This window comes from Culex pipiens, chromosome 2, assembly GCF_016801865.2.
Source record: "Culex pipiens pallens isolate TS chromosome 2, TS_CPP_V2, whole genome shotgun sequence".
NCBI classification, from domain to species: Eukaryota; Metazoa; Arthropoda; class Insecta; order Diptera; family Culicidae; genus Culex; species Culex pipiens.
Window position 1 is genome coordinate 123,991,816 of NC_068938.1, and position 15,692 is coordinate 124,007,507.

The 15,692-nt window shown below is 35.4% G+C and overlaps 1 protein-coding gene across 10 annotated transcripts in view; it reads right to left on the reverse strand.

Annotated features, from left to right (window-relative positions):
- Window positions 1–15,692, reverse strand: part of LOC120416662 (small conductance calcium-activated potassium channel protein) — a 441,654-nt gene that overhangs the window by 307,142 nt on the left and 118,820 nt on the right. For all 10 annotated transcript variants that reach the window (XR_008212046.1, XR_008212047.1, XM_052707820.1 and 7 more), the window contains exons 2-3: window positions 14,342–14,755; window positions 6,069–6,628 (exon numbers count right to left, since the gene is read on the reverse strand). Coding sequence is in view for 8 of the 10 variants with exons in the window: in XM_052707820.1 (XP_052563780.1) it covers window positions 6,069–6,628; window positions 14,342–14,735 (954 nt within the window). In the remaining 2 variants the exon portion in view is untranslated. The remainder of the gene's footprint in view (window positions 1–6,068; window positions 6,629–14,341; window positions 14,756–15,692) is intronic.

Sequence of the window (15,692 nt, forward strand, 5' to 3'; positions counted from 1 at the left end):
TTTCAATCTGCCCAGCCTCCTCCCTTCAAACCTGGCGGCAGGAAAAAAATCCCGTGCCTTGCCTTCGCGTCTGGCCAATTTCCCAAAGTCGGAGCGCCAAGAAAGAAGAAAGTAAGCAAGTTAGAACGTAGCAAAAAAATTAAAAGTAAAAAGGGAAAGAAAGATGAGCAGAAGAAGGCAAAAATTAGCGTAGCTATTAAAGCTAGTGGCGGTTTTATTTTTAGTCGAGGTTATTTTCGAAGCACAACACACGTGCTTGTTGGAGAAGGTGCTGCTGTCGAAGCTGATGCTGTATGTCTGTTGCTGTTTTCATCCCGCGATCGGACAGCAGATTAGCACACTTTTCTTTTCGAGGCAGCAAGATGATGGAGCATGTGAAGTTCTTGCTTAATTTTTGACATTGGCGTATAAATTGGTATTGGTATGATTTTCATATTTTTTTCATAATTTATCTTCAATTGCAATATGTCTACGTGGTTTTTGAGCAATTCTCTGAGACTTCGAACAATTCCGTACTGCCCATGTTCGCATAAATGTCCCATATGCAAAAACGGCAACCTGAGAAAAACGCAAGGCAAGTTTGTCCCACACATGAGGCTACATGTTAAGTTTTCACGATAAACTGGATTTCCTCCAGATTTCTAGAACAAAGTACTGGATGTTATATGCTTTTCTGAAAGATCTCACGATTTTAAACAAAACTGCATCAATAACTCAAAAACGATGAAAATGTATATGGGACAGTTATGCGATCAGGGGCAGCGTATTAACTATTCAATAGGAAAAATCCGTAGATGGAAACAAGCAGTCTATCCCATTCAAACTCAACGTGAATTGACACTAGAGCAAGTGAGATTGAATTTTTGTTTACATTTACAGAATTATAAGTCTTTGTATTTTTTTATTTGGATGAACATTTTTAAGTAATTTTGTATGACAAAAAAAAAACACTATTAGTTCGTCCATACAAGCCTCCATACAATGTTGGCAGATGTTCATTAAAAATGCTATTGAAATTTTCACTTGTGAGTAAAAAAAGCTACACTCTAAAAAAACTAATGTTTTATGAGACTTTCACACACAAAAAAATGCGCAAATAGTAGTTTATGCAACAAGTTGCAAAAGAAGTTTTTTTTAGCACGAGAGCAACTCTCTACGAAATCGGCCGATTTCAACCATTTTTATGTTTTGTATTTTTTGATTTGGCTCAAACTTTGTGGGGGCCTTCCCTATGACCAAATAAGCTATTTTGTGTCATTGGCTCACCCATACAAGTCTCCATACAATTTTGGCAGCTGTCCATACAAAAATGGTATGTAAACATTCAAACAACTGTAACTTTTGAGTGAATTTTCTGATCAATTTGTTGTCTTCGGCAAAGTTGTAGGTATTGTTGAGGACAATTGAGAAAAATATAGGTACACGGAAAAAAAATTTGCAAATTTTTTTATCAACTTTTTTTTCACTAAAACTCAATTTCCCAAAATACGTATTTTTTGATTTTCGAGATTTTTTGATATGTTTTAGGGGACTAAAATCCGCAACTTTTGAGCTATCGAGAAACATGGTCAAAAAATCTGCCGCCAAGTAATGAATTTTTGAAAAATAGTGATTTTTGGAAAAAATCCAAATTTCATGCAAAAACAATTTTGACATTATTTTTTAATGCAAAATTGAATTTGCAATCGAAAAGTACTTTACAGATTTTTTGATAAAGGGCTCCGTTTTCAAGATATAGCCACCAAAAGTTTGATTTTAGCAAATTTTTTGCAGTTTTTAGATTTTTAAAAATAGTGACCACGAGTGACCATTTCTAAAAATATTTATTTAGGAAAGTTCAGAAAATTTGCTATAAAATTGTCTAAGAGACATTGAAGATTGGACCTCGGGTTGCTCTATCTCAGCCACTTTAAGAAAAAAAAAACAAGAAAATTGAAATTTTCTAAGTCTCACCAAAACAACCCACCATTTTCTAATGACGATATCTCAGCAACCAATGGTTCGATTTTCAATGTTAATACATGAAACATTCGTGAAATTTTTCGATCCTTTCGAATTTTTTTTTTGAAAATTTTAAAATCAAGACTAACATTTTAAAAGGGCCAAACATTGAATATTACGCCTATTTAAAATGCTAGTCTTGACTTAAAAAATTTCAAAATATTTTTTCAAAAAGATCGGAAAATTTCACGAATGTTTCATATATTAACATTGAAAATTGGACCATTAGTTGCTGAGATATCGTCATTAGAAAATGGTGGGTTGTTTGTTGAGACTTAGAAAACTTCAATTTTCGTGTTTCTTTTTCTTAAAGCGGCTCTATCTCAGCAACCCGAGGTCCAATCTTCAATGTCTCTTAGACAATTTTATAGAAAATTTTCTGAACTTTTCTAAAAAAATACTTTTAGAAATGGTCACTCATGGTCACTATTTTTAAAATTGAAAAACTGCAAAAAAATCGCTAAAATCAAACTTTTGGTGGCTATATCTTGAAAACGGAGCCCTTTATCAAAAAAAATTGTAAAGTACTTTTCGATTGCAAATTCAATTTTGCGTTAAAAAATAATGTCAAACTTGTTTTTGCATGAAACTTCGATTTTTTCCAAAAATCACTGTTTTTTTTTTCGAAAATTCATAACTCGGCGGCAGATTTTTTGACCATGTTTCTTTATAGCTCAGAAAAATCACTCAAAAGTTACAGCTGTTTGAATATTTACATACCATTTTTGTATGGACAGCTGCCAAAATTGTATGGAGACTTGTATGGGTGAACCAATGACACAAAATAGCTTATTTGGTCATAGGGAAGGCCCCCACAAAGTTTGAGCCAAATCAAAAAATACAAATAAAATCCATTTCCGGTTTTGGTAGAGAATTGCTCACGAGTCATACAATTTTCCAACAAGGTTTACCGAAAAGTATTGAAAAGTAATAAATTTCCATACTGCTATTTTTGGTAAGGAAAAGAAGGCCGTTTCGTTTCTCCAGAAGGACAGGAAAAGTTGACAGTTTAGCAGCGAAATAGCAAAAATAATCTTTTTGCAATTCCGTCGTGAAACTACTTACTTTGCCTGTCATTCTTGAACGACGAAACAGCCTACTTTTCTGCACCAAAAATAATAGAATCGAATAGTAACCCTTTTCAAAACAAATGCTGAAAAGTTCTACTTTTCAGCACTGAAATGGATGCTGAAAAGTTGAACTTTTCAGCACTTGTTAGGAAAAGTTATACTTTTCAACATTTTTTTGATTTGAACGATTCATTGACTCAATGCATGGACATTTGTCCTATAATTCTGTCCAAAGGGTGTTTTTCGGAATTGCAAAAAACGTTGTATGGAACTCGTTGAAAAACTTGATTTTTCATCACTCATCATATTTATCTAACTCGGTGAACCTCGTTAGATAAATGTACGACTCTTGCTGAAAAAATCCTCTTTTTGCAACTTGTTGCATAAACTACTATTTTATGTCATATGCCAGATTTTGAGTAATGATACAAGTTAACCAAAATTCACTTGACATTGTTACACATTGTTCGAAAATAAACAAAGCTTTCGGGAACTGTGGAAAAAGCTCAAATTTGTTTTTGCTTTATTTTTCGATGTAAAATATAATTTTCAAACGAAAAGTACGATAATGACATGTCAATATTATGCACAATTTTTTCGATATACAGTATGTAAAAAAAGTATTTACACCCCTTGGGCACTATGCACATTTTGTGATGAAACATGTAAAAAAATTAAAGTTTGACAGGAACCTAGTACTACGTTTTGTTCAAAAACTCATGCCAAACATTTTGCTACAAAAACCTCATGAAAAGATGATTTCTATAAAAAGTTATATAACAAATACTATTACGAAAATAAAAAAGGCGCAAAAAAAGTATGTACACCTTTCAAAAAATTAACATAAATAATGTTATTTGTTGACAAATCACCATAAATCCAGTCTCCCAACTCCAAATAGGCATCCTTGACTGATTAAAAAAATAATTTGGATTGAATATAAAGTTTACTAACTACTTAGTATAAAAGTTTATATAACTCTGGAAATTCTATATAAAACTTATCTAAACTTAATTTTGCAAACTTTTAATTCAACTAAATGTCAATATATTACCATATAATTGCTAAATAAACATTTTGGAGTGGGTATAACACCGTTTTGGGGGTATTTGTATCGATAGAATAGATTTTTCGTTGGAATTTCGTACCAACCCGGAATTACGTCGTAGAAAATCCGCCGGCATCCGAACCGGTCCACGATTCACAAGTCAACCTATGTGGAATCGGAAAGGGCATAAAATTTCCGATCTTTTGATACCCAAACATCTACGTTTTCTTTAAAACCTACGTTTTTAAATACCTGGGCAAAAAGTAAGTTTGATCCACGAGAACAAAAATTACGAAATTCCATACATTTTTGGCAGGTTGCGCAAACGAAACCATAACAACGTTTTTGCTTAGGTATTTAAAAACGTAGGTTTTAAAGAAAACCTAGATGTTTGGGTATCAAAAGATCGGAAATTTTATGCCCTTTCCGATTCCACATAGGTTGACTTGTGAATCGTGGACCGGTTCGGATGCCGGCGGATTTTCCTGCGACGTAATTCCGGGTTGGTACGAAATTCCAACGAAAAATCTATTCTATCGATACAAATACCCCCAAAACGGTGTTATACCCACTCCAAAATGTTTATTTAGCAATTATATGGTAATATATTGACATTTAGTTGAATTAAAAGGTTGCAAAATTAAGTTTAGATAAGTTTTATATAGAATTTCCAGAGTTATATAAACTTTTATACTAAGTAGTTAGTAAACTTTATATTCAATCCAAATTATTTTTTTAATCAGTCAAGGATGCCTATTTGGAGTTGGGAGACTGGATTTATGGTGATTTGTCAACAAATAACATTATTTATGTTAATTTTTCGAAAGGTGTACAAACTTTTTTTGCACCTTTTTTATTTTCGTAATAGTGTTTGTTATATAACTTTTTATAGAAATCATCTTTTCATGAGTTTTTTGTAGCAAAATGTTTTGCATGAGTTTCTGAACAAAACGTAGTACTAGGTCCCTGTCAAACTTTAAATTTTTTACATGTTTCATAACAAAATGTGCATAGTGTCCAAGGGGTGTAAATACTTTTTTTACATACTGTAGCTACTAAATACTGTTTTTTTGTTTGATACCAGAGTTTAGTTACCTGTAAAAGTCATGTAATTTTTGTAAGATAAAAAAATTTGCTATACATTTATAAAATATATGAAACCTTTAAAAATATTTTTTTTTTACATCAAATAATGGCAGCATAGTTGCTGAATTATCGTCACAAAAATGTTAATTGTCAAATGAATTTTGAACAACTTGTGAAATAGTCCAACACTGGAATTTTGTGTCATGCAAACGGCATCCAATAACGTGAATTTTTAGAGATGATTGTGTTTTGCCATTTATTTTCTTCTGTCGAATTTAAACAAAAATTGTAAGTAGTATTTTTTCAGAGTTTAACTTTTTATGTATGCCAAAATTGTATGGAGACTTTTATGGACGAATTTATATTTGAAAATATCTGCTTTGGACATAGAAAATGTTCAACAAAAATTTCTTTCGAATAAAAATCAAACAAAATATAAAATTCGCTCATTCTTGGGAGGGTTATGGATGTAAAATGTGAAATCATAAAATAGAAAAATTTAAAAAATCGTAAAACTTTGATTGGGTTTTTTGAAGATTTGTCTTAAGATAGCACACAGGGTTGTCCTTATTTTGCTAATATTTTTATTTTCAATTTATTCTCGACCAGTAGACACAAAAACGGAACCTGGTATGAACTCAAATCTACAGTAAAATCATTCTTTCAAAAACATGAATCTCAAAAAACCGCGAAAAATGTGAGCAACAGTTAATTAGAGGGCAGCAATGATGAAGCAAGCACACCTCCAAACATCTTTCGTCATTAATCAGAAGTGTTATAATATCCCATCCATAGCAAGCGTTTGAGTATAACAGTTTTCCCCTCTCAGAACTTCCGCTGACGCTTTCGAGCTTTCGACATACCTGCTTGAACTGGCGCATCCCACCGTTGATCCGCAGCGAGTCGGCCGCAATGCCGGCGATTCCGTCCCCTGGTTCGCGTAACTGCCGCAGCGAGGAGCTCGGGTTCGCCCCACAGGCATGCGCACACTGACTGCCACAGCAGATGTGCAGCGAACTGGCCTCCGGTTGGGAGCTCTGGCGGATGATTCGCGAGCCGGACGTGGGCGAAGACGTTATGAGGACCGGCGGAATAGTCGAGTGTTGAACCTGCTGGAGTCGACTGTGGAGTGCGCTGCGAACGGATTCCTTCGAGACGGACCGCGTCAGCTGTAGCGTGGACACCGGCGTAGTCGAGGCACGTCGGTCACAGTTTCGACACGCGCGACATCTGTTGTACGGCACCAGTTGGTAGTTGCTGCTGGCCGCACTGCCAGCACCTGTTGCGACTCGGCCTGCCCCTCCAACGCCGCCGCCGTCGCTGTGGCACGAGTTGGACACCGCTATCGAGGGGGCCTCCAGCCGGCAGTGCATTTCGATGTCCGGCACGGAACGGGCATTGTGCTGGTCCTGGTGGTCTTCGCCTGGTTTGTGATAAGATGTTGTGAATAGAAAAATAACACAATTAATCAATGGTATTCGTCATATCACAGACAAATAGACGTGATTGTGCTATCTTGTTGCACGGCGCGTAACGAGTTCTGCACGGGAAAACAAGTTCTGACTGAAATGCCTTTGGCAGTTAATGAAATTTAGTCAAGAAACGACGTGCGATAAGATAGAACGATCACGACAAAATGCAGACATTTCTATTTTGAAAAAAGAAGGAAAATACTAGAATGTATTGTTTGAATTTATTACACCTTGAGCGTCTATTTTTCTGGGTTTACAAAAATCACGAGTAACGCGAATTTTTCAAAAACTTCTGGGGACTCAAGGGAAATTTGAAGTTTTCTCGTAAATTGATTTGATCCTGAGCTAACATTTTGCAACAAAATTGATTCGGTCAAGTTTGCTAGCTGCATGTAATTTTTCAAATTTTAAGAACAGTACTTCGAATTGTACACTATTTTTTGCCTTCCTCACCTTACTGAGGAAAGGCTATAAAATCACTCGAAAAATGAACTTATTAATTTATCCTCGTAGACCCACCTTCACGTATATATATCGACTCAGAATCATGATCTGAGCAAATGTGTGTAGGTGGGTGGACAAAAAAAATGTCACTCGATTATCTCCGGACTGGATGAACGGATTTTGACCGTATTAGTCTCATTCGATCTGTCTTGGGGTCCCATAGGTCTCTATTTGAAATCAGCAAGTTTAGTTAAGTACTTCAAAAGTTATGCTAAAAAACGATTTTGGCGAATGTCCGGAAGATTGTAAAAAGAATGGTTTTTGCAAGAATGTTATACATTTTCAGAAAGGTATTAAAAAGACCTTTCAAATGAGCCTAAAACATAAGTTATGACAAAAGTTATTAGCACTTAAGTGTTATTTGTACACTTTTTGGAGGCCGGATTTCAGATATTGTGATAGAAATATTGTCTGAATCTTCCATGTTGAATAGGTTTTTTTATCAGACCTTGCCGATGAGCCAAAAATATTGACGGTCTGCGAACCATATCAAAAGAAATGAGTAATAAAGTTGATTTGTTAAACATGTTAAGGGGGAATGTTGCTATTTTTACTGAATGTATTGACTTCATGAATGTGAGGAAGGCACCAACCATCTAAAGGTGGATTAAGTAACGTTTTTTATCGAAGTTTGATTTGACATTTGATCTGGCGGTGAAATTGAGTCATAAAAATTAAATCACAGCTAAAAGTTTTTTTTTATAATTGGGGCGAGTTTTTGAGACTGCTTTCTTTAGACACCTTTTTATAATACGAAATATTTTTTGATAGATTTTTTTTATAGTTTCATGTATAGTATGGCTTATGTCGCAATTTTCATGCTTCTTTTTTAACATTAAACTCGCTATCCTCCATGGTAAAACCAGTGCACCATGAAATTAACACTGTTATTTTTCGATTTTTTTAGCAAGACTAATTCTTTTTGCACAATCTTATTTGAGATTTTTAATGATATCAATAAAATTGTCATAAAATTTGGACATTATAAACAAGAATGTAAAAAATCTTACTTTTGTTCTTGCTGGGAAGAGTTTATTACAGACATGCCTCGGTTTTGCACGCCTAGGTTTTGATTCGTTCAGCTGTCTCGGTTAAGCTTATGGGATTTTGGCTATATGGGAGACATCTGGAGCTCTTTTTAAAAAGGACCAATAAACCAAATTTCCAGTTTTGTTTTTTTGTGTGTTTTTGAAACAGCCTTGAGTCAGGGGTATTAAAATACACCAAAAAATTGGACCTTTAAAAAAACTCCAGGCATTTGCTTTAATCGTTTGAAAAATCATCCAAACATCAAAAAGTTATATAATTTTTTAATCGGGATATTGTCAGCTATCCATTAAAATTTTAATTATATGAAAATTTTCACAAAAATACGTATTTTCCTATATTTTGAAAATGCAATGTTTCTCAAAAATTACACAAAATTATTGTTATTGCAATATGGGTATCAAATGATTTAAATTTTTGCATACATTTCGAATGTAAAATATTTTTTTTTGAAAACACTCAAAATTTTCTCAAAACTTCGTATTTTTGAAAGAAAAAAAATACTCAAAATTTCAGTTTTTACAATTTGAGTACCAAACGATCAGAATTTTTTTAATATTTTTTTTTAAATGCTCAAAATTTACACAAAACTACGTATTTTTGAAAAAATACTCAAAATTTCCGTTTTAACAATGTGGGTATCAAACGATCGGGATTTTTTAATACATTTTGAATGTAATAACAACATATTTTGAAAATACTCAAAATTTTCACAAAACTACGTATTTTAGAAAAAAAACTCAAAATTTCAGTTGTTACAATCTCGGAGCGTATGGTGGTGTGTCCCCACGCTTCTTCCTCCCCTGTCGATTCAGAATACAGTCATGCCTCGGTTTTGCACTGCCCCGGTTTTGCACCGTTCAGCTGCCTCGGTTAAGCACGGCCCAGTGCTTAACTGAAGCACAGAGCTTATGGGATTTTGGCTATATGGGAGACATTGGCTATAATTCTAAGAATATTCATGCAAACATCAAAAATTATAGTGTTTTGGAATCGGGATGATATCAGCTATCCATTAAAATTATAATTTCATGAAAATTTTTACAAAAATACGTATTTTTCCTGTATTTTGAAAATGCATATTTTCTCTCTAAAGAAACAAAAAATATATTGATATTGCAATATGGGTATCAAATGATCAGGTTTTTTTTTCATACATTTTAGATGTAACAATAACATTTTTAGAAAATACTCAAAACTTTCACAAAACTACGTATTTTCGAAAAAAATACTCAAAATTTCAATTTTTACAATATGGGTATCAAACGATCGAGATTTTTTCATACATTTCGAATGTAATAGCAACATTTTTAGAAAATACTGAAAATTATCACAAAACTACGTATTTTCGAAAAAATACTCAAAATTTTAATTTTTACAATATGGGTATCAAACGATCGAGATTTTTTCATACATTTCGAATGTATCAACAACATTTTTAGAAAATACTCCAAATTTTCACATAACTACGAATTTTTGAAAAAAGGTACTCAAAATTTCCGTTTTTACAATGTGGGTATCAAACGATCTTGATTTTTTCATACAATTCTAATTTTATAACAGCATTTTTTTAAAATACTCATAATTTTCACAAAACTACGTATTTTCAAAAAAAAACATACTAAAAATTTCAATATTTACAATATGAGTATCAAACGATCGGGATTTTTTCATACATTTCGAATGTAATAACAACATTTTTAGAAAATACTCAAAATTTTCACAAAACTACGTATTTTCAAAAAAAAAATACTCGAAATTTCAATATTTGCAATGTGGGTATCAAACAATCGGGATTTTTTCATACATTTCGAAAGTAAAAAAAAATAAAATACTCAAAGTTTTCACAAAACTACATATTTTTGAAAAAAAAAAATACTCAAAATTTCCGGTTTTCACAAGAGGTTTCAAATGTTCGGGATTTTTTTATACATTTCAAAAGTTTTAACACAAATTTGTGAAAATATCCAAATTTTCACAAAACTACGTTTTTAAAAAAAAATACACTAAAACCCCCAATTACGCTCAGGCGTTACGCTTTGTATTTCGTCGATTTCTCTGAAACGACGCAACATTTTTGCAATCTTTTTAAAGCAATTTATACGTCTTGTGCAGATCTACAAATTGATTTCAAAAGAATGTAGAAACATTACACTGTTTTCGAGAAATCAACCTAACAAAAAGCGTAACGCCTGAGCGTAATCGGGGGTTTTAGTGTACCCCAAATTTCAGTTTTTTACAATATGAGTATAACATGCTCAAGATTTTTCCATTAATTGTTTCTTTGTATCGTCAACGGAAATTTTAAGTATTTTTTCGAAAATACGTAGTTTTGTGAAATTTTTTAGTATTTTCTAAAAATGTTGTTATTACATTCGAAATGCATGAAAAAATCCCGATTGTTTGATACCCACATTGTAAAACCGGAAATTTTGAGTACTTTTTTTTCAAAAATTCGTAGTTTTGTGAAAATTTTGAGTATTTTCTAAAAATGTTGTTATTACATTCGAAACGTATGAAAAAATTCCGATCTTTTGATACCCATTATTGCAAACATCGACATTTTGAGTATTTTTTCGAAAATACGTAGTTTTGTGAAAATTTTGAGTATTTTCTAAAAATGTTGTTATTACATTCGAAATGTATGAAAAAATCCCGATCGTTTGATACCCATATTGTAAAAATTGAAGTTTGAGTATTTTTTTTTTAAATACGTAGTTTTGTGAAAATTTTGAGTATTTTCTAAAAATGCTGTTATTACATTTGAAATGTATGAAATAATTCCGATCGTTTGATACCCATATTGTAAAAATTGAAATTTTGAGTATTTTTTTCGAAAATACGTAGTTTTGTGAAAATTTTGAGTATTTTCTAAAAATGTTATTGTTACATCCAAAATGTATGAAAAAACCCTGATCATTTGATACCCATATTGCAATTACAATATATTGTTGGTTGCTTTAGGAAAAAAATATGCATTTTCGAAATACAGGAAAAATACGTATTTTTGTGAAAACTTTCATGAAATAACAATTTTAATGGATAGCTGACATCATCCCGATTCCAAAACACTATAATTTTTGATGTTTGCATGATTTTTCGTACGATTAAAGCCAATGTCTCCCATATAGGCAAAATCCCATAAGCTCTGTGCCTCGGTTATGCACGCCTCGGTTTTGCATCCCCCATATGCGGTGCTAAACCGAGGCACGTCTGTAGTGTTGTTGTTCGAAAACTCAGTGCTCAAACTAAACCCAATTACGAGTCATCTCTGCGATACGGCTTTACGCCTGGCCGCTTTAACGCTTGTGATGTTTCAATGCATTTCTAATGCAATGGCGCACTACAAATGTTAAAAAATGACAAGAAGAGTGCTAGGCGTAATCTAACCAAAGGCACTCTCCAGGATCCCTTCGAAAGATTGGCTACGCTTGGATCTGATTAGATTAGATTAGATTAGAAATTTCAGTTTTTACATTATGGGTATCAAATAATCGGGATTTTTTCATACATTTCAAAGTTTATTAAAAAATTAAAAAAACTCAAAATTTTCCCAAAACTACGTATTTTTGAAAAAATACGAAAAATTTCAGTTTTTACAATATGGGTATCAATTCGCATGTTATAACATCATTTTTTGAAAATACTCAAACTTTCACAAAACTACATACAAATGTATGAAAAAATCCCGATCGTTTGATACCCATATTGTAGAAACTGAGTATTTTTTCGAAAATACGTTGTTTCAGGAAAATTTGAAGCATTTTCAAAAAATGTTGTTATTACATTCGAAATCTAATCTAATCTAATCTAATCTAACCCTATCGCAGCCAGTCTTTCGAGGGCATCCTGGAGAATGCCTTAGGTTGATTAACGCCTAGCATCTTCTTGTCATTATTAACATTTGCAGTGCCCCATTGCATTAAATTGCATTGAAACATCATAAACGTTAAAGCGGCCAGGCCTACTGCGTAAAGTTTACCGCAAAGATGATTCGTTGAATTGGATTGAATTTGAGCATAAATGATCAAACAACAATACAGTTCTGAATCTACAGGGGAGGAAGAAACGTGGGGATCTCCCGCTCACGTTCCTGTTTGTTTAGGCAATGAATCGTTGGGAGCACCATGCTAAGAAGTTTTGGTGCTCCGGGACCCTCATGGATGGGACATCGTATTTCCACGAATGCCCTGGACACTATATGCCGTGGTTATAGCGCCACAACTCGCTCTCTGTTGGTAGAGTAGATAATATTAATTAATAAGTAAAAACATAGATCACCAATATCTGGTAAGTATAAACAATTAAAAAGTTAAAATTTTTTTGCTTAGTTGTGTGCCCGTGTAATTATTCTATATTGCAAAAAAAAATCAGACTCACCTTTAAGAAAACTGCTGAGTTCAAACATCTGAAATGGAAAAGCATACCTGAGGAGGAACAAAACCCTCTTGATCCCCTACCGTTCAGATTCCAGTGTAGTAGAGACACTCCCTCAATCTCTCCCTCCAGTACCAGCAGGCACCTACTGTCGTGTAAGTCCTGTGGTCTAGGGGACGGCACGCCTTCACGTTCCGGAAGTCATTCAGCAGTGCCTGCAGCTCGGTCAACTTGGTGCCATTCTCCATCACATCCCGATGGGCGTAAAACTCCTCCTCCTCCTCGATGGTCGTCGGATTCATGAGCACCACGAAACCAACCTTGGGCTCGTTCCTTGTGAAGTGTCTAGTCACGGGTTCACCCGTCCGGATCTTTGGCCACGAGCAGGAGCTTGCAGCGCGAAACCTTAAAGCAACCCTCTAGCGCCGGTTCGTAGTGCGGACATATCCGGCACGCAACCCATCGTGGCCTTCATGGCGTTCGTCATGCCAGCGGTTTCTCGTACAGCACGTCCAACTGCTCCTGAGTGCCTCTTCCACGCCACTATCCTGCCCTCTGGGCCACTGGCCTAATCCAAAAATGTTCGCGTTGGTCCAAAAACTTGAGAAAACTTTTTTTCCTTAAAGCTCATAAAAAAAACGACAGCAGAAAAAACACGTCTGCCCACACGCCCGGCTTACTGCGATCTTGTTTTGTTGTTATTACATTCGAAATCTATAAAAAAATCCTGATTGTTTGACACACGTATTGCAAGAACAATATATTTTTGGTTTATTTAGAGAATTTTTTTTTTGAAATCTATTCTAACTTTGTTTTTTTTTAGATTTTTCACCTGGGAGAAGTAAGCCAAGTGACCATTATGGTGGGGAGGTGGGTTGGCGTGAAACCACAAAAATCACGAGGGGGAGGGAAGGTAAAAAAAAAATCAGGGAAAAGGCCTCGATGGATCAACAGTGGGTCTCGTGGCGCAGGGGTAGCGGCTTCGGCTGCCGATCCCGATGATGCTATGAGACGCGGGTTCGATTCCCGCCTTATCCACTGAGCTTCTATCGGATGGTGAAGTAAAACGTCGGTCCCGGTTTCTCCTGTCTCGTCAGAGGCGCTGGAGCAGAAATCCCACGTTAGAGGAAGGCCATGCCCCGGGGGGCGTAGTGCCAATAGTTTCGTTTCGGATCAACAATGATCCCCTTGAAAAAAAAACTGTCAAGCAAAATACTTTCTGTCAAGATCAGCCACGAGGTCAATTTTTCAAAATTGATTAAAAATCTACATTAATTTAAGCTTAATCTCAGTACTCAATAGGGTCCTATTGTTAACCAAAAAATAAATAAATTGGCAAAAAAACATTTTACGATGGATCAACTATAATCCCCTTGACAAAGAGCTGTTAAGTAGGATCTTATCAGTCAAGAAGGGCCGCGTAGTTAATTTTTCAAAATTGATTTAAAATTTAATTTTAAACTCTTTGTGTTCATACAGAGGGTCATTGTGCTCAGAAAAAATAAGCTTCATCGTTGTGAACAATTACATCAGCAATTTTTGCTTAGTTTTATAACTTAATTGAGTTAAGTTTAGCTTTAAATTTAAATAAATTAGTTTCAAATTGTATTTTAAAAATAAGCGAAAGTTTTGATAACGTACATGGATCATAGAGTAAATTAATTTAAAAAATATGAGTTTTAAAAAATCAAAAATCACCCCCTCCTAAGTAGTGATTCTAATAAAACTTTTCTCACCTCCTGCGGCGCTTTCCTCCGACCCGCCCAGTCCCGTCGCCGACAGCTGCGGACTTGCGAGATATGTCGAGGTTCTGTCCTGTCGGATCAGAATTGGCTTGTTGTTGGAACTACTGATGTTGGCACTCATCGCCATCGGGTTGCTGTTGCCACTGCCGGAGGGCACCAGGTTCGCTACTTGTCCCGCCGACGAGTTGGTTGGTCCATTGAACGAGTTCATCCGTGACTTGCTGATCGTCGAGATGATGCTTGATCCCGTGGTTGTCGTCGTGCTGCTGTTGCTGCCGACACTCTGGTTCATCGACGAGGACATCATCAGCAGGGAGGCCGTCTCGTCGGAGCTGCCGTAGCCGGAGTTGCTGGCCGTCGGGTCGGTGTCATTCTGGAGGGACATGACTTTTTTGCTGCAGTTATCTGGAAATAAAGCAGAGAAGGAGACATCAGTGACGAAATGAAAAACCACTTCAGTGCGATTGATTAATCCTGCTCGCAATCAGGAAGCGTTTTGCGAGGGGGATTGAAAAATGGAAAAGCGGATTTGTGCGTCGATGGTCATCACTTATTTATCGTTCGGTTTGGATGACTGCTTTCACTAACTGTACTGAAAACAAATACGCGATAGATGCATCACACTAGTCTAAACAGTTTGATTCCAATGAAAAGTTTCAACCTCGTTTATGATGAGGTCAAATCAGGTCAGTAAGAGTCAGAGTCAGAGTCAGAGTCAGAGTCAGAGTCAGAGTCAGAGTCAGAGTCAGAGTCAGAGTCAGAGTTAAACTTAGACTCAGAGTCATTCTGATGGTTATGTTTCTAATATCTTTTTTTCGTTTATAATTCAAGCTATTCCCTACCATGGTAAAACGTCGTTCTCTGTAAGCTGTGTAATCCAAATTGAACGTGAAGTCGAAGCTGCTTGAATCTTGTCAAATTAATTTACCGAAAGTAAAACCGGCACTACCGAATCCAAAACTCAGCCCAATTATGCAAATCAGGTCACCAGACGTTTGTTCAATTATTCAAAATGTCTTTAGCGAACGCGCTACAGTCGCTACAGTTTTGACACACCTGTCCGGCAATGGCCTGAAACATCGTGCCCAGGACCAGGCCCGTGCGCGTGGATTTCACAAAATGTTTACACTTAATTTGAATAATTTTCCACCCATTTGCGCTTTCATTAACGGCACGGCATGATGATGAGCCGAAGTGAAACACCCTCTCTGGACGCCGTCGTCGGGGCGATGCCTTAAGTTGGGCGTGTGATGGATCGGATATGCCGTTGTTGGGCTGGGACACCTTTGGGACGAACATTGCCAATTATCTCTCCTTGTTGAAAACGTGGCTACAAAGTTCA